Source organism: Aythya ferina (assembly GCF_964211825.1).
Source record: "Aythya ferina genome assembly, chromosome: 19".
Taxonomy (NCBI): domain Eukaryota; kingdom Metazoa; phylum Chordata; class Aves; order Anseriformes; family Anatidae; genus Aythya; species Aythya ferina.
This window is the reverse complement of record NC_140309.1, coordinates 4,573,645-4,591,355: the sequence shown is the minus strand read 5'-3', so window position 1 is coordinate 4,591,355 and position 17,711 is coordinate 4,573,645. Positions and strand designations below refer to the sequence as shown.

The window sequence follows — 17,711 nt, the reverse complement described above, 5'->3', positions numbered from 1 at the left end:
AGTGGGGCAGAAAGACTGCCAGACATCTCAGGTAGCAGCTGTGGGTCACAGGAGGGCAACAAGGCTGCTCGTTAACCTGCACATTAATAGTCCTCATTAATAGCCTGGGCAGGAGGTTTCTGAGGGGAGTGGGGGTGTTTGTTGCTCAAGGACTGGTTATGGTAGCGCCAAAGGGTGCCATGGAAAGCTGGTGTGGGCTCACAGGGAGGCTGGAGAAGCCTGGCAGCAAGATCTGCTGAGGACTACCAGGCTGGTAAGGCCCATGGGGGCAGGAACCTCCTGCCCTGCTCCAGGGATTGAGCTGGGAGGGACACAGGTGGCCTGTGCTGGGGGAGGCCAGGTGGGCGCTTTTGGTTGTGCCTCTGTTTGTGCTGGTCCTGCTGAACCCGAGCTGAGGTGTCAGCGCTGCTCCGGGCCCACTGCTCCGATCCTCTTGGGTCCTGCGTTGGGCGAGCACTGAGGGACTGCTTTTGTCCCCTGCGTGTGGCTGTGCCACACCAGTGCTGCTCGCTGGGGCCTGGCCGTCACCGGGAGCCCTGTGGTCGGGTGCCTCGTGGTGGTGGCCTCTCCTGTCCTGCTTCAGCTTCTCCAAAGCATGCTTCCCTCTTACCCCTGACCGAATCAATGCGATCCATTTGGAAATGAATGAGGAGAATTAAGAAAACAGCCGCAGGCAGCACCATCGCTGCTTTGCCATGGGGTGGCACAGGACTTCTCTGACAAAGCCCTGCGTAGGCTGGGCCGGAGCTGAGATGAGATCCTCAGGAAAGCCCTCATCTGCAGCCAGCAGCCTGACCCTTGCTCTAATGATGCTAACGACTCATTTTAAGCTGCTGTTTGTGCTGCTGCTGCCTGTGTCAGTAAATCAGTCTTCTACTGCAGCCAGAACAGAATAAAGTAAAATAAAATGCCAGTCGTCTTCACGCCCAAATGTCGATAGCGTGCAGACTAATTGGCGATGAAGATGCAATAAGTCAGTGATGTTCAGAAGTGCTAACAGATTGGCACACGGGTAAGTAACAGTGACAGCCGAGTGTGTTCAGCCCAAAACTAAATAAAGGGGTTTGCCTGGGGAAGGCCCCCAGGCGGGTGGCACTGAGATGCTGCAGGAGCGTCCCCTCTGTGCTTGTCCTAAGCTGCTTCACCTCTGCATCGGGTGGGCTCGGCTCCATTGGGAGGAGACGTGGGGAGGGGAGAAGGCCCAGGTAGAGCAGCACTACCGAGGTGTCAGGGAGCCCAAGAGGTGACCCCGGTGGCAGCCAGGCTGCCATCCCCATCCCTGTGAGCTCCTAACGCAGGAACATGCGTGGGGAGAAGGGCTGAAATAACAAACCGGAGGCACGTGGCTCCTGAAGTTGTTTGTTGGTTTTGTTGTTATTTGGCTTTGGTATAAGTGTGTATACATAAATATATGTATTACAGTTTACCACAAAATAGTTCTGTACTGTTTAAAAAAAAAAAAAAAAAAAAAAAAAAAAAAACGCTCCTGAAGTCCCTTTTCCTAGAAATGTAGGTCATTAGAAAGGTCTTCCTTCCGTTACAGCAAACAAGTTCAAGAATCCCTCTTCCAGCTTGCGGGTATTTGTATCAGACATGTAGGAGAAAATTGTGGGTCTGTTCGTCAGCAGCTTGGGCTAGGCTTTGTGATTCTGCTGGCAAAGGTGGCTTGGTGAGGAGCAAGGAGGAGGAAACAAAAAGCAAAACAAAACAAAAAAAAAACAACCTCAGATGATAAAGCCTTGCTGGCAAACTCCCAATCTAATTTCCTCCTAATAACGGGGGGGGGGAAAAAACAGTAATTTTGTCTCAATAAGTTTGCGGGAGCAGCTGAATATGAGGCACAACCACGCGATGTTCACATTTACTGCTGTGCTCACCCAAGCATCTCATTGCACAGATCTGCCATGTATTTCCGAAGTAACTGCTTTTGTGCTTGAAGGAGATGCGTTTAGAAGTCCCCAGGACCTATTCCTGGCACCTGCAGTTTCAGATGATGTGTCAAGTTTGGTTATTTTTTTGTGAGTTAGTTTTTGCTGTTGTTGTTAATGCTGATATTTAGAGCAGTGCATATTTACTATCACCATAATCCTCTGTCACAAAAGGAAAATGATTTTAAAATGCTTCTTTCTTTGGAAAGACTGCGGCACAAGAGCCAGTGCAGGATTCCTGCCTGCTTGGTGGGCTTTATAGAGACACTAAAACCAATGGCAACGGGAGGCTCCTGAGTTAAGGTCATCGCTTTGGAGGGGACAGCAAGGCAGATGTGGTGGAGGGGGGTGACCAGGAGCACCCTGCAGTCGGGGCTCGCTGCCCCATCCTTGCTGAATGTCCCAGAGCATCCCTAACTGAGGGCAGAGCAGCAAGTGATCAGAGAAAACCAGCTGTGCTCTCACCATCCAAATATTTGTACTGCCCATGTGTTCACCAGCCTTATCGTGCACACCGTGTTCCAAGCGAAAATACAGGATGTCCTTACTGTTTAACAGAGGAAAAGCTCAGTGAAAGAAAGCTGAGAAGGAATTGAGCCAACTGGAGCAAAGGAAAATGAGTAAGGGCACACGGGATGAGCGTGCCTGGAGCTCTGCTCTACAGAGACGTGGGCTGCAGCAATGCAGCCCCGTCCTGGTCCATCCTGCACCAGTGTTCTCAAATGTAGAGTATGTCACTAGTTTTGGCTGTTGTGGAGCCATGGTGGTTTTGGAATTGAAATTTTAAAAAATAATAACTTGGGAGAAGAAAAGACATCGCATCTAGATATAACAGAAGCACTGCACAGCGGGGAGCTCTGAACCCTGTGCTCTCAGGGACTGACAGCTGCACAGGGCTGCCTGACGCTGAACTGAGCTTCTGCACAGAGTATAAAAGACGACATAACTCTGCACTGGTTTTGTTCCCTGATGCACTGGGGCTGCCTCTCTCCTCTCCCCTGCCTAAAGTTTATGCTGGGAATCCTGAAACAAAGCTGTTTGGAGAGAAAGATGGCAAAACACCCTGGCTGATAACCCAAGGCATATAAACGGCAATACCTGGGGAAAGAGTTGGGATCAAATCTGTAACAAGCCCCCAAGAAGTTGTGCAAGGAAAGATGCGTCTGCCTGGAGAAGCAGCTCTTTGGGGAGCAGCGAGGATCTGGCTGGCTTTGCTCGCCATCACGCCTCCACCAGGTTTTAAGGACTTGGTAGTTTCAACAGGCACACGCAAAGGTTTTCGCTCTCAGGTGCTAGATGTTAAGATGTAAGTTGTCAGGAATATTTAGATTTACCCATAGAAATCTGAAGTGTGAGCTGACTGAAATCCCCTACGCTCTGCCTAGCTGGAGGTTAAATTTGTAACTCACTGTATGTGTTGAAGCAAAGCCTGCTGATAAAGACAGCCTAACTCTTTTGAGTGTTAAAGAGAATAATACATGTTTCTGGGGATGAAACAGAATGATTTCCAAAACTAATGAGTAAGTTTAAAAAAAAAAATCAACCAAACTAAAACTGGTATTGGTCTCAATTTATTTTCAGAAGGAAACTAGGAACTTGAAATAGGATTTTATTATTATTATTATATTTTATGAATAAAATAACTCCAGATTCTACCCTTCTTTTCTAACAGTTTGTTTTTACAGTCTGGCTGCCCTGTTTAGGAGAAATGTCGTTCTTGCCTTGCTGTGTGAAAATCTTGGTCAATCTGTAGTTGAAGCTCAGCTGGTTAACTAGTAGAGGGAAAAGCAAAGTGATACAAAATGCTTTAAACCAGGGAATTTAGACCAAAGCATTTTCTGCCAGAAGACTGCCCTTTGAATTTTAAGCCTGGGAAGTATATCGAGATGAACCAGTCAGATGTTTCTATATAACTATCAATTCAGGAATCTGCTGGTACAAATGCATGGAGGCTGTGCGTTGAGTTCAATGTCTTTCTTCAGAAGGAAGCTGCTTGGATTTCCAGGGTCTGAATTGATGGAGAAATTCTTGCGGTCCATGGTAATAAGTTGCAGTTGTTAATTACTGTAGCTACTAAAACACACAAGATATTCCTACTCTGAGCATTGATTTACAACATCCAGCGAATGTCTCTGATGGATATAGAAGCCTTAAGGAACTAATTTTTCAGTTAGCTGGCTTGTAACCACAATGGGTAAACATTATTCCAAATAAAGCATGACTCAATTCTCATTATGCATCCCTCTTTTCCTGAAGGGTGCCCAGCCCCACAGCTCATGTGGCTGGTTCAGGTGGTACAGACGGATAGGGAGGAGGGGGAAGGATCCTGTCCCTGAGAAATACCCAATTCCCACTCCTGTGAGGGGCCATGTGGTAGCCAGTGAGCCAGGTGGGCAGCAGCTGCCAGCTATTGCTTCCATAGTCACCGAATAGTTGAGGTTGGAAGGGACCTCTTAGGACATCTAAATCTGTATGAAATGAGGTGTTACCTGTCAAAAATCTCCTGTGTTAGCTAAAATAGCTCAGTGCCCAGGTGCATGGTACTGCCTGCAGCTGGGCTGCTGAGCAAGTCCCTGTTACTCTGCCCTCTTTCAGGGTTAAAATTGCCAGCATCAGGGTGAAGTAAACCTTGCACAGAAGCAAACGAGCCACGGTCCCGTGTCTCCTCACGGGTCAGGGCTGTGCATGTAATGTGGTACGGCTGAGATGCCAACATGCTCTCACCCTGGAGTGATGGCTACCTCTAATAAGGACATAGCACATGGAAAGGGAGCTGATGCATTCCCTCAGAAAATAGTTGTGGTGGTTTAGGCAGTTATTCCTGCCCTCACGATTACAGTCCTTCGCCGGCGATTATGCCCTTCCCTGCACAAGGGCTGGAGAAAGGAACCACCCCAGTGCCGCAGGGCAAAACCTTCAGGTTTGGGTTCAGGTGGTGATGAAAGCGGTGGTTTTGCTTGTGGGTTGTGATTTTTTTGTTGCCGTCAGGCCGCTGCTGTGCGCTGCCGGCCGCCATAACGGGCTGGCGACATCCCAAAATGTGAGGGTTTGGGGCTGCTCGTGCCCAGCCACAACCAGAAGTGTGAGCGTTTGCAGAGTGCTGCTAGCTTTATACACACAACAGCCGTGTTTATTACAATTACAAGAACATAACCAAAACGTCGGCGTTTAGGAGAATCTGAGGTAGAAGCTGGCAGCGGGGCTGCCCTGAGGGGCCGGGCGCCCCCCCCCCGCCATCTTCCCCCCAGACCCCTCCGCGCTGCCCGAGCGGCCGGCGCCGCGCTCCCCCTGTGGGCGCTGGGGTCGGGCCGGCCCTCGCCGCGCGGGGCACGCCGGGAGGTGTAGTCCACCGCCGTGCCCCCCGCCCTGCGCGGTGATGGGAAAAACCCACATGGAAAAACTACAACTCCCAGCGGCCCCCGCGCGGTCTGCGCATGCGCAGCGTGGGCGAGTGGAACAAAAAAACCTGCGCCCCCCCCCCCCCCCTTCTCCTCTCCGCTCCCCTCCCCCGGAGCGGCGCTGGGCTCAGCCCGACACCGTGAGGGGGACGCGCGGGGCCAGCGCCTCGCCGCCACCTCCACCCCCGGGGACAGCCGCCCGCTGGCCTCCGCCTCCTGGCTCCCAGCCGGCGGGACCGGGACCGGCAGCAGGAGCGGGGCTGCCCGAGCCCGGCAGCGGTGAGAGCCCCGGAGCGAGCGGGCGGGCGGGCGGAGAAGGGCTCGGGGCGGCGTGCGGGGGGCTGAGGGGCCGCGGGGAGAGCGGGGAGAGGCCGCCCCCTGCCCGCGGGGGCACCGGGCGCTGCCGGGAGGGGCCGCGGCCTCCGCCCGCCCCCCTCAGCGCCCCCCTCAGCGCCGCTGCTGGGGGCGGAGCTCCGCGCCCTGCCCCCCCCCTCCCTGGGGACCCACCATTGGCTGGCGGGGGGGGCGCGCACGTGCCGGGGCTGCGCGAGGGGCGGTGGTGATTGGGCGAGGGCGGGGGGGATGCAAATGAAGGCGAGGGGCGGGGCCGTGCAGGTGTGGGGGCGGGGCATGCAAATGAGGTGGGGCAGTGAATGGGGCTGGGGCTGCTGGCAATGGGGCCGGGGCTGTGCTGGGGGAGCCCCCCCAAAGCTGCTGGTGTTCCCCAGCTCTTCCCCCATGGCTCTGCCCTGTGTTCCTGCGCTCAGAGCCTGTGAGCAAGGCGAGGAGAGGTTGCCAACAGTGTTAGCACATGTGCTTTGTTTAGGGGAAGGGCGAATGGGAGCTATCCCATGGAAAGTGGTGTTCAGTTACGTGCAGTAATGGGAACGAGGGGGAGGTGCAGGGGGAGCTGATGGCCAAATGCAGGGACTCATTGCTGTGTGATGGTGAGCTGCCAGTGCTGCTGCCAGCTAATTCTAGCTCCTTACAAGGTGTTATAGCCCAGCTGGAGGTGTCGTGTTGGATAACTCTTTGTGGGAATCCTAAAAGAGCTAAAGGGGTTTTTGGTTTGCCCTGAAGTTATTTTGGGGCTTTTGTTGACAGTGCAACACAGAAATCCCCAGGCCAGCCTGCTGCAGTGAGCTTCTCACTCTCTTCAGATGTGCCAGCACCTCTGTTATAACGAGATCGATGCTGTTGGGGTTCAGACTCATGAACATCCCAGACGTTATGTGGGGTTGCTGTTGGTGGACACAGGGAGATAAAGCAGCAGCAGTTATTTAGCATCATCGTCATGTTGGCGAAGTACAATTAAGTGGGTGAAGAGAGGAATTATCAGGCGGCCAGGCCTGCTGTGATTAATATTTCATGCTGTTTACGTGGCTTAGCTGTAATTCACGAGCGCCTGGGTGCTGCTGTCGGACACTGCACACCTAAAGACAAAACGAACCGCTCCTGGGCCTGGCTCTAACGCAGAACGGAGCCTGATGGCAGTGGTTTCCTAACGACTCCAAACCCAGTGATGTGATTGTCCTGCGAGCAGTGGGGCCAGGTGCTGCTTCTTCATTTCTGAAACTTCACAGTTACACGTTGGTCTATAGCGGGATCTCCAGAAGTGGTGGAAATCCAGGTTTAAGTACCTTTTTGCAGGGTTGTGAATGTGAGGAATCAGAGGCACAGTTAAAGTACACAGTGTTGGGCTTGGTTCATTTCTAAATGGCTCTTGAGTAGCAGAGGCAGCCAGCCTCCTGGGCTGGTAAAACGCCATCACGCCTGGCTGGGTGTCTTAAAAGTGCCCAGAGAAATGGAAATTAATTCCTGGTGTTTTGAGGGGTTTGGAGCTGTGTAACGAAGCACATCCCCATCCCAGCCCTGGCAAAATGCTGCCGACACTTGGAGAGCTGGGTGCGCTCAGCACCTGGCCTTTTCTCTGGGATCCAGGACTCTTCAGGGCCCTGCTCCTGCCCTTCTGCTGCCTTGGAGGAGGGGAAACGAAAGCTTAAATCCATAAAGGCCACAGCAGGGATTTGGGGTGGCGTTTTGGGTTTCCAGCAAGCTGGTATTTCCGAGCAGCGTGACTCCGAGCAGCGCTGTTACCTGCAGCGGGACACGCTGCTAGGCTCTGCTTGAGAGTTATTTTTTATTTTATTTTTTTAGGGTGGTTAATAGTCTTGGCTAGATATTAGCTAAGAGCTGATTGTGTATTTCCCTGATGCTGCCCTTTAGCTGCTGACCCCAGGGCTGTGCCTCCAAGGGAGCCAACCTCAGTCTGGAGAGGCCAGTGGAGCAGGTTCACCCTGCTGGGTGTGGGGTGGCCACGTCCTTCCCTCCTGGTACTGCTGGAAATACCTCCTTCCAAAAACCAGTGGTGGACCTGAAGGGAGAGGTGTCCCGCAGCCTGGCTGCCCTTCTGTTGTTGTTTCCAGTCCACATGATGAGCAGCCTAGTGGCTGCAGTTAACCCAAGCCTCTTGCTTACAGAGTATTTGTGTAATATTAAGATGATTAATGGCATAACAAGAAAGAGGTCATCCGAACTGGTTGGCGTAGCTCAGCTGTGATCTGGTGCTGCAGCGAGGGCAGATGTGGCCTGGGAAGCTGCAGGCAGCAGGGAGGCAGCGGCTCACGTCCTTACTGCTTCTTTGCTAGGTTATCTCAGAAACACCAGGCTTGACTTTTTCTGAAAGGTAAGTTTCAGGATCACTAAACCATATTGTGGAGAGAAATACCAGATTTTTTTTTGGGGGGGTGGGATAAGTTCTTTTTAACAAGATTCACTTGCACTTCATAGCTGGCGAGCATCAATGTGTGCAGCTGGGAGGCAGAACCTTCTGCCCGGCCTCTGCAGGCCGGGGTTGGGGCAGGTCGGCGTGCTGCCGTCACGTCTTGGCCCAGAAGGCAGAGAAGCCAGGGGATACGATCAGTGAGAGCCAGTGAGAGCAGCAAACAACACGCAGATCGCTGTGGGAATATCCACGTGCATTGCGTCTGCTGAAAAGGAAAACCACTTCTCTGTTGTTAAGGCTTTGCTTCTAAGAAAAGCAATTCTGGGCTTGTATTTCCATTATTCTCCGTATCTATTCTTTATAGCCTTAAATAACAATTTTTCTTCATAAAGCTCAACTTTGTAATTTTCTGTGTGTCTGGCAAGCAGCTAACAGAGAGTATACCTTACCGGTGGCTGTAACAAGATTGGCACGCGTGCCTCTGTGTGAGCACAGGGAAGATGGAAATTGGCTTGCGGTTTCACTCTTTCTTGCCCTGAGTATTTCTAATTTTTGGCTCTCAAAAGTAGAAGCCAGCAGGAAGCACATGGAGTGGGATGCATGTTGGTTTGATTTGGCTTCCTGGAAGCTGCTGCGTTTGGTCTGTCTTTTTCCTGGTGAAATGGAAACACGGGTTTATTTGCTCTGTCCCAGTGACCCTCTCATTGGGCAGGAATGGTTAAATGCTAATCTGTGGTACTCTACCAGTGTGTCTTGTAATGACTTGCTCATTTTTACAAGCCTTGATTTGGACAGGGGCTCATCTTGGCACGGCAAAGCCAAAGGATTTATGGGCAATTATACCAATATTAAAAAAAATCTTCCAGACCAGCTAGTAATACGTGATTAATAGATGCATTACATAGGAGTACTCTGGCAGCCAGCTCCTGGCCGCTCAGATGATGTCTAAATCTGCCTTTTTGTGTCGTACACGTGCAACACCTTGCTCAGTACCAACCCCAAAGCATTTGCACGGGGTGCCTCGAGGATCCAAGCTTGGAAACGGAGCCAGGTTCAGGTTCGTTAGGGGTGCTGGACCACAGCCTGCTCCGTGTCACTGCAATAATCAGCGTCCTCCTGCATGGCTGCAGACCAGGAGCAATCCCAGGAAATTCTTTGGCCTCTCTTCTGGAGCAGGTGCCTGTGCAGAGCAGGAAGGCGCTTGCCCTTGGTTGTGCACAGCCTGAGCCCTCCCGTGCAGGATGGGGTGGGTGCGTGTGTCCGTGCCCCTGCTGGCTTAGGGGGTGGCAGTGACCAGAACAACTCCATCAGGCTGCGGGTGGACGTGGGAGAAGGGAAATGCAGGCTTGTGTTCTGCTTCATCTTTTATATTGCATTGTTCCTACATCATCAAAAATCTACCATGGTGTACAAAATCCCATTGACATGCTAACCCCAAAATGTTCCAAAGATGGGCTTGGGAACTCTGTTGGATCCCAAACTCAGTGAAGATGGATTTTAATGTCACATCAGTCTCCCTTTCACCTCTGACAGCCCCTAGGCCATCCCTCAGCATCTCCCCCTCCTCTGGTAGGCGGTAATCCCTCTGCCTCTGTGTCCCAAGCCCCGCTGGGACAGTCTGGAGAGCTGGAGGGCTGCTGGATGTTTGTGGGATCATTTAGGTTAGAAGAGATCTCCAAGATCGCCTGGTCCAACCTGTTACCTTGTGCTGTTGGTGCTGCAGGGTCCCCCACCCCCTAATTTCAGTTCTGAAGTGCCGTAAGTCCTCTCAAAGGAACAGCTCGGTGCCCTTCTCCCACTGCGTGCGCGTATTTCCACCTGCAGTGGTTGTTATTCACGCTGCCCTGACGTGCCTGCACACTTCTCAGCATGCACATCACCTTGGAGGACCCGAGCCGTGCTGCGAGCCCAGGTTCTGCAGGAGCAGCAAGGTGCTGCCAGCCTCTTGTGAAACGTCTCGTTTATCTCACCTGGGCTTCTAGGTGTTTTTCTCAAGGCGCGTGGAGCTGAGCAGCTACATCTCTGCGATTCTCTCCTCCTGCAGGCATGTCGGCTTATTGCATTAGGTCCATGTAAACATCGGTTGCACCATTCCAACAGAGAAATGTGCTCTTAGCAGCTGTCAAAACTTCCTTCTCAATATATTCATTGCTGTCTATAGACAGTTCTGCCAGCAAAAGCAGAAACAAGTCCTGATTAGCACTCAACTAAGCTGAAAGTCCTGACTGCTGTACATAAAATAGGTTTAAATCTTTGTTGTCACTCCTGAAATCTGGTTTTTAGCTTTAGCACCTTAATTGGGACTTCATAGCTATGACATTAATCCTGCAGCTGATGAATACGCAGATAAAATGTCCTGTTCTGGTTGCTGACACTGTAGTTTGAGGCTGTGATTTTGGGAGGGTTTTTTTTGAGTCAGGCAGTGATAAATTTGTACTGAAAGTTACAGGGGGGTTCGAATACCTGTACCACAGCTGTGTTGTTTGTTTTTTTTTTTTTTTTGTTATTCCTGTTGTCACACCATTAATTCCAATGTTTTTCATCTCTGGCTATTTGAATTTACATTGATTTTCTCTCTAAGCACATCTGTAACTCTAGCAGTCCAATCAATTAATAAGTATCTTTCTAGGCACAGAGGCTGTTTGGTCTGAGCATGGCACAGCATTTTAACTTTGAAACGTTTGGCTTCCACTTCAGATGAAACAGCAGAAAGTGTAAAAACAAGAGCAAACACTTGATCCTGTTACTTTACCTGCATATTTGCTCATGGGGGCTGTTCTGGGTCTTGGAATATATATATATGTATACATGTGTGTATATTTATTTACTTATTTATTTCTTCTCTTGCATGAGGGAGGGGTTAGATTTCTTGCACAGCTGTGTGTATCTGAGCAGGTTTTGTGTTTGATTTTATAGGAGGAGAATGGCCCAAGCTACAGCCCCAGCAGCGTCCATCCATGATGAGGATCCCTCTGAAAGCAGGATGGTGGTTACGTTCCTCATGTCGGCACTTGAGTCAATGGTTAGTAGGCGAGCTCAGCAGCTGTGGCACAGCTCTGTCTTGGCACCTGCAAGATTACAGCAATATCTTGCTGTAATTACACCCCAGGGAGCTGGAGTGTAATGTTATATCTTTTCCTTAGCGTGTGCTGTCTATCTTCCTGTGGCTCTGTTTGTTTGTGGAAGTTCACGCTAGCAGTTGTCTTGTTTTTTTGCTGTGTGGTCTTTCTTGTTTCTTTTTAGCAATAAAACTTTGAATGGGATCTGTATAAGAGAATTGGTTTCAAACCCTTTTTCCCAAGGGGTACATTCAGCTCCTAAAGGTTTTGCCACTTCGTCTCAGGCAGTACCTACTGTGTCTTTCTGGGTTATAGCAAACTCTGAGTTCCTAGGAAAAGTTGACTTTTTATGATCACTTCTTGATGATTACCCTACCTTTCTCAGGATCTTGCCATCTCCTTGCACTGCAAGTTTCCTGACCTCCTTGCCAGCAGTTTCTCACTTATATGTGTGCAGGGAGGGTGTGCTCTTTCCCTTCCTCTGGAGGAATCCGCCTGACCCAGAGCACAGCCAGCAGGACAACGACTGAGCAGCCCTTCCTGCTTGCAACTACACCTTTCCAACCAGCTCAACTCGTGTTAGGTGTGCTGTGAAAGAACAAGACTTCTGTACACTCTGCTGAAAGCTGGAGTTGGTATAAGACAACATGATTGTCCAATGGTGAAGTAATAATTTCCAAGGGATAGACTAAATCATTTTAATTAAAAACAGTGTAATCTCTGGGTCTAGATGAGGCCTGAATTTCACTGATGGATCTGCAGTGCTTTTCAGATTCCTTGTGAAAAGTACTCCAGACGTGTAAGTTATCCTTTGCTGATAGTTGATGTGATGTTACTTGCAGTGCCTTCTGAGAGGTGAGTGCTGGCAGCAGAAGTAGTAACTGTTTTAAATGATTCCACATACGTTCTATTAACTATACTTTATAATAATAAACAGTTCTTGTTTTTTCTTTTTACAGTGCAAAGAACTTGCCAAGTCCAAGGCAGAAGTTGCCTGTATTGCTGTATATGAAACAGACGTGTTTGTAGTTGGAACTGAGAGAGGAAGAGCCTTTGTCAACTCCAGGAAAGATTTTCAGAAGGATTTTGTTAAATACTGTAAGTTTCAACATTGTGTCTTTGTATTTCACAAGCTTCTTAATGTTTATTGTGTGATAACAATATCTTCTGAGAGCAAAGTTCTGTAAATCATGGCTACATCTTATAACTGCTGGCTGGGGCAAAACCATATCCTAAAAAGTCACTGGTGACAGTGGTCTTCGGTGTTATTTCAACTGTGGCTGACATTTCTTAGATAAATGACAAACTAGTACAATAGGAAGTGCTATCCAGCCTTACAACATCTTCTGCATTTCCTAGTTCACGTTAGTTTTCCCTTGTATCCCCCTCCACCCAGTGTTTTTTCCCCCTCTTGTGGAGGTTAGTGAGGGCACAGAACAGGTCAGGGATTGTTTCAGTCTACTTAGATGATCCCTGTTCTTCAGATCACTTGTTTCACTGCAGTAGATATGCCTTTTTGACAAAAATACATTATTTACATCCCTTTCTTGTATCACTGTAAGTCACTGTGTTACTTTTGTTCTCCTTTACATCTGTAGGAGGGTGTTTTTTGATTAATTTTATTTTAATGGTGAAGCGGTGGAACTTCTGTTTATAAAGCATGTTCCACTATGTACAGGGCAATATTTTGAGTTCACTAGTTCACTTTCAAAGATTCAGCGACTCTTTGGGGATTGTTTGTGCTCATTTAGCAAAGTGTTCTTGATAGGCACTGCTTAATCAATAACACAGCGTACCTTTATCTGCCTAAGGGAAGGGAGACAATGCAGGTCGAGAGCAGGATATGGAAGAATCAGTCTGTGAGGGAATTTAAAAACAACAGCTGTAAAATGTTCTGGCTTCACTAATTAAATATTGCTTGCAAAGCAACTATGTTTAATCTGTAACAGAAACATTTACTCCTAAAAATGCTTTTGCTGCTAGCTAAAGCACTCCTGAAGGGTTTGTCCAAAGAGTTCATTTGTTTTTGCTGGAGCGCTGGATTTGCAGTGGTCACACTCACTTGGACAGTGACTTTCTGTGGGCCTAAGTATATTTACTCTAAGAAAAGTTGCTGTAATGTTGGACTGTAATAAAGATATGAACTGATATGAAAATGCAGAATTATGACCTTACTGGGAAATCAAAGATAAGAGAAATCCATTCCTTTTTTGTTTGCAATTTTTGCAGGGTTAGCAGTGTCATGCTGGTATTTATGAAAACTGTTAGCTGAGTAATGGAGGGAAGTTCAGTTTTTTCACCTGTTTTTTTTGTTTTCAAAGGGTTTCCCTGAGATTTCAGATACTTTGTGTTATTGCCAGTACAGCAGTATCATAGGCCATGCTGTGCTGGGGACTCAGCATGCTGTGCACATCTGGTAGAGGAGTAACTGGGTTCTGATGCTCAGGCTCCCTGGCCAGATCTGTATTTCTGGTTCAGTATCACGAGGAGCACTGCCTGCTCATCCATGCTCATGTGGCTGTACCAGCTGTGGTTTCTATAGAGGTGCACGTGTTTATTGAAAGCTTACATGAGTTTGATAATCCTAATCCTTTGCTTTATTCCAGTTACAAGATATTCATACTCAGCATGTTTATACTGTTAGGTAGTCAAGATTAAACAATTTCCACTTTGTGTTCATTATGCTTTCTCCTGATCATCATGGGGTAGATCTGTGTGAATAAAGCCAACCAAACCTCGGTCATTGCATTTGTGGTTTTAAGTACAAGTCCCCCATAGTTCCTGGGGATCTCAGTGGTGGAGATGGTGTTCTCCTGTTGACAAAAGTGTTGATAATTCCAGAAAACCTGACTTTAAAACACCAGTTTTTAGGAATAGTAGCATTACATAGTCCTGGTGGTGCTGATTCCATCACCCCCTTTCACAACTTCGAAGACTTCATGAAGTTTATAGTATAGGATTGGTTGGTCGAAGATGTAAAACTGTGGAGGCAACAGTTGTACAGTGTGAGTTTTCCCTCACACCTTTGTTTCTTCAGCTAAATATGGAATTTAGCAGTAGATGATGGTGGTTTCAATTTTATTAATTTTTTCAGAAAAATCCATCTGTGGTTCTCTGTGTTCTGTTAATAAGCTGTAGTGGTGCCCTTATTCTTTTGTGATTAATATAAAGGCTTCCAAGAGGTTTTTTAGTTTGCTGTAAAACCTGTATAATTTCAGCTGTGGTGTCATTCTCAATATTGTCAGCAGCACATGTTCCAAGGACTTGGTATCGACTTGTCTGGATCTTTCTTCTGAAGTACGGAAGCAAGTGTAGTTACTAAGCTGTGTCTGACTTCTCTCTTGTGACAAGCCAGTGTGTGCCTCTCAGTACTGCTTCATTCCCACTTTTCCTATAGTTCCTTTGTATAGTTCACGTACATACAAAGAGTTCTCAGAATTTGGAAAGCTGAGGCTTCAAACCTGCTGTGTGTGTACTTCTTAGTAATGAGTATAACTTAGTGGGCTAAACTGCGATACGTATGAGGGGTGTGAAGGAAGCAGCATCGGTGTTCTCTAGCAATGTGGGACTGGCTGAAAAACTGGTTCACTGAGCAGCAGAGCTGGAGTTTGTTTTCCTGCTGCTGTCATTCACAAAGACTTTCATCCACATGGATTCCCAAATGCTTAGTGGCAGGGGAAGGAGGAAACACTGTGCACATCTCATGTATCTTGTTACCTTAAAGTGTGTTAGAAACAGACTGTGGCAATGCTTCCTTTTAATATTAGTATGTGTTGTGTACTAAAATGTTGAAGAGCCAGGCAAGAGGTATTAATTGTTTAAATTGGGGTCAGATAATACTCTTCCAAACTGTGCTTAATTAAGGTATCCGTAAGCCCTGTGTTTCAGTGAAATCAGATGTTTCAGGTGTGCCTCCTAATGCGGAACTGCATGTGCTTGTGTGCAGAACTTGGGTAACCTGTGGTGTCAGATATTCTAAGCCAAGGAAAGTTTGTTGTGCGTAAAAAGGAGATATTCTTGGAGTGCCTGCTCGTACAGAATCTGGACAACCTTGGGTACTCAAGCTCATACACCTCTTGCCCTACCAGTGCCTCTTTGCTCTAGTTGCTGTTCCCTGCTGAAGTGTATTTATTGTACGGCCTATGGCGAGATGAAATGCCTGAGTGCTTGGAGCTCTGGGTTATCAGCCATCCTGAACAGAAGTCTGGGGTGCCTCAGGAGTGCTGCTCCCTTCTTATGTTCGTCTTTGTCATCTTGGCTATTTCCCTTGAGGTTTGGTCAAGGTTTGGCACCAGCCCTGTGGAATTCACTCTCATTCAAATGAAGCTGGTGGGGGGTTAAAAAACAAAAGGAGGGGGGAGCAGAAGAGGCCTCAGCTCATCCCTGGGTTGTGCTCGCCTGTCAGAGCGGACTTTAAGAGAGCTTGTTGACTCAAACACCTTTTGGGTCATCTGCTCTGCACTTGGAAAGAAACAGCAAAGCGCTGTGTGTGCCCTCCCAGCTGCTGAAGAGCTGGTTGTTCTCCAGGAGTCCCAGCAGCCTCCCCTGGCATACCGCTGGTACCGTTGCTCTGTTGGTGTGTAGGGAGCATGGAAGCATGGCCCTGCTAGGTCTGCAGCTCTGTCAGCTGTCCCCATCATGCTGCTTTTCATCCTTCGGTGCTAGGGCTTTGGGCTCACTGAGGTAGGGCCATCTCGCATCTGTGGGTAGCTCATCCTGAATGAGAAGTCCTTTATTCTTAGGAGCCTTGGTTTTTCTTCCTGGTGACCCCCAGATTCCGTGCTGACCTTAATGCCTCTGGTGTGGGCCAGAGTTCTGCTTCAGGTCCTGCTGGAGACTTTGGCCTAGCACTCTCCTTACCTGTACCTCTGTGTCCAGCTAGCCACAGGCTGCAAAAGCTCCTTGTAGCTTCAAGAATGATCAGAATCTGAATGTTTTAGTGGGCACAGCTGTTTCTCCTGCTTGTGATGAATGATTGTGCCACAATGCTCCAAAGGTCTTACTAGAAAGATTGCTCAGCTTTTGCTCACCACTATCTGTGGAATGTGGATTACTCTTCCCTCTTGGATATCCATCATGATCTTTTCCAGGCAGGTAAAATGACCTGTCCCATAACTTAGGCTATTGTGGACCTACTTGAAGATCTGTGGCACCTCTCATTGAATCTGCAGTCTCTGAGTGAGTAGAATGCATTAGGATTTCCAGGGAAATGTTTTCTGACCGTTGCTCTCTTGCTGCTTTGACTTTATAACTAATTTAAAACATCAGCAGTTTGGGGGGAAGGAGAAGTAAACTAACAGAACCATGGAAAGCTAGATCTTAGTGTTTTGTTTTTTAAATAAAACTGGCAAGTCTCCAACTGAACTGTCAACTGTTGGACCTAAGGGGCCTGCTGTGATTTCTGAATAACTGAAATTAGCATACCTGGGCTATGTAGTAACTTGCCCCCATAGTCCAAGGAGGATTGAACACACCTGGCTGAAGTTACACCGTGTCGGGGTTCTTGTAGTAGAAGCTGCTGGCTTCCTATCCTGTAGCTGCAGTTACAGGCATGCAGTGACTGCCGTAATTTGAGGGTTTGGCTTCTCCAGAAGCTGCTGTTCACTGTGCAGGATCTCCCTGCTACAGAGAATGAGCTTTTTATCTTTGTCTAATACGGTGGCTAATGCACAAAAATGCTGTAGAGCAATCATTCGATCTTCAAGGATGGATGTGCAAAGCTGGGCTGTGAGTAGTCGGTTTGTACATCACGCCTACACCGGAGAGCATCAGCCTGCGTCACCCCCTCGCTGTTCATCCCCACAGGCTGGAGATTCCTGTGCAGCATTAAAGCAAACCTGTCACCGCCCTGACCTTGTGTCCTCCTAGCCATGCCCAAGAGGTACAGCTCGCTTCTGTCTGCATTCTGTGTTCCCTTTGTTGGCTAGGCTGAGTGCTGTCTGTACTGGACACCAGAGTAGAAGTACTGGGACTCTTATCTCAGTTCTTCCTCCTATCTTTACTTGCTTTCCTGATCTGTTTCTAGGGCTTCTTAAGAAATTCTACTCCTGCTGTTCTGAGTACAGACATATATTCAATGTTTGAATTAAATCACCCAGTGTGTCTGTAGCTGCGATACCTGCAGCAGAGTGGCAGTGCTCAGTGCACTTCACCAGGTCACCAGGGCTTGTGCCAGCATCAAGCTATCATGGACACAGTGCCAAGATCCTGGCCAGCTGCGAGGTGATCGTAAGGCTCCAGATCTGCTTTTGTCACAACTGGTGGCACTGCTCAGTGGCAGCAAGTAGGAGCTCCGTAGCTGCTGTCTGTGTGAGGACTTTCCTACAGAGGATTTGGTGGCACTGGCTCAAGTCATGTCCCATGGAAATTGCAGATGGACAGTACTGCCCCGAGCCCCACTGTTAGATGTAGCAGCTTCCTCCTGTCATTTGTTTGCCTGTTCTCTGTCGTGCACTGTTTGGTAGTGACAAGAGGCACCAGTACTCCAAATTGCCTGGCTACTATTTTCTTTTCAAGCTATAAGCATTGTGTGAAAGACAATAGTCAATACTTGCAATTGAGGTTTAAAACATGTCAATATTGTTCGTTATACCACAGTCAT

At 48.4% G+C, this 17,711-nt stretch overlaps 1 protein-coding gene across 6 annotated transcripts in view; it reads left to right on the top strand.

Moving 5' to 3' along the window:
- The first annotated feature begins 217 nt into the window (after window positions 1-217).
- The window catches only part of GTF2I (general transcription factor IIi), a 79,657-nt gene continuing 62,163 nt past the window's right edge, over window positions 218-17,711 (top strand). For 4 of the 6 annotated variants that reach the window (XM_084492923.1, XM_084492925.1, XM_084492924.1 and 1 more), the window contains exons 1-3: window positions 5,473-5,605; window positions 10,968-11,073; window positions 12,070-12,208. In XM_084492923.1, coding sequence (XP_084349049.1) covers window positions 10,975-11,073; window positions 12,070-12,208 — 238 coding nt within the window. In that variant the 5' untranslated portion in view covers window positions 5,473-5,605; window positions 10,968-10,974. Of the gene's footprint in view, window positions 254-5,435; window positions 5,606-10,967; window positions 11,074-12,069; window positions 12,209-17,711 lie in introns of those variants that run through there. The other 2 variants (XM_084492921.1, XM_084492926.1) reach the window with 2 other exon arrangements.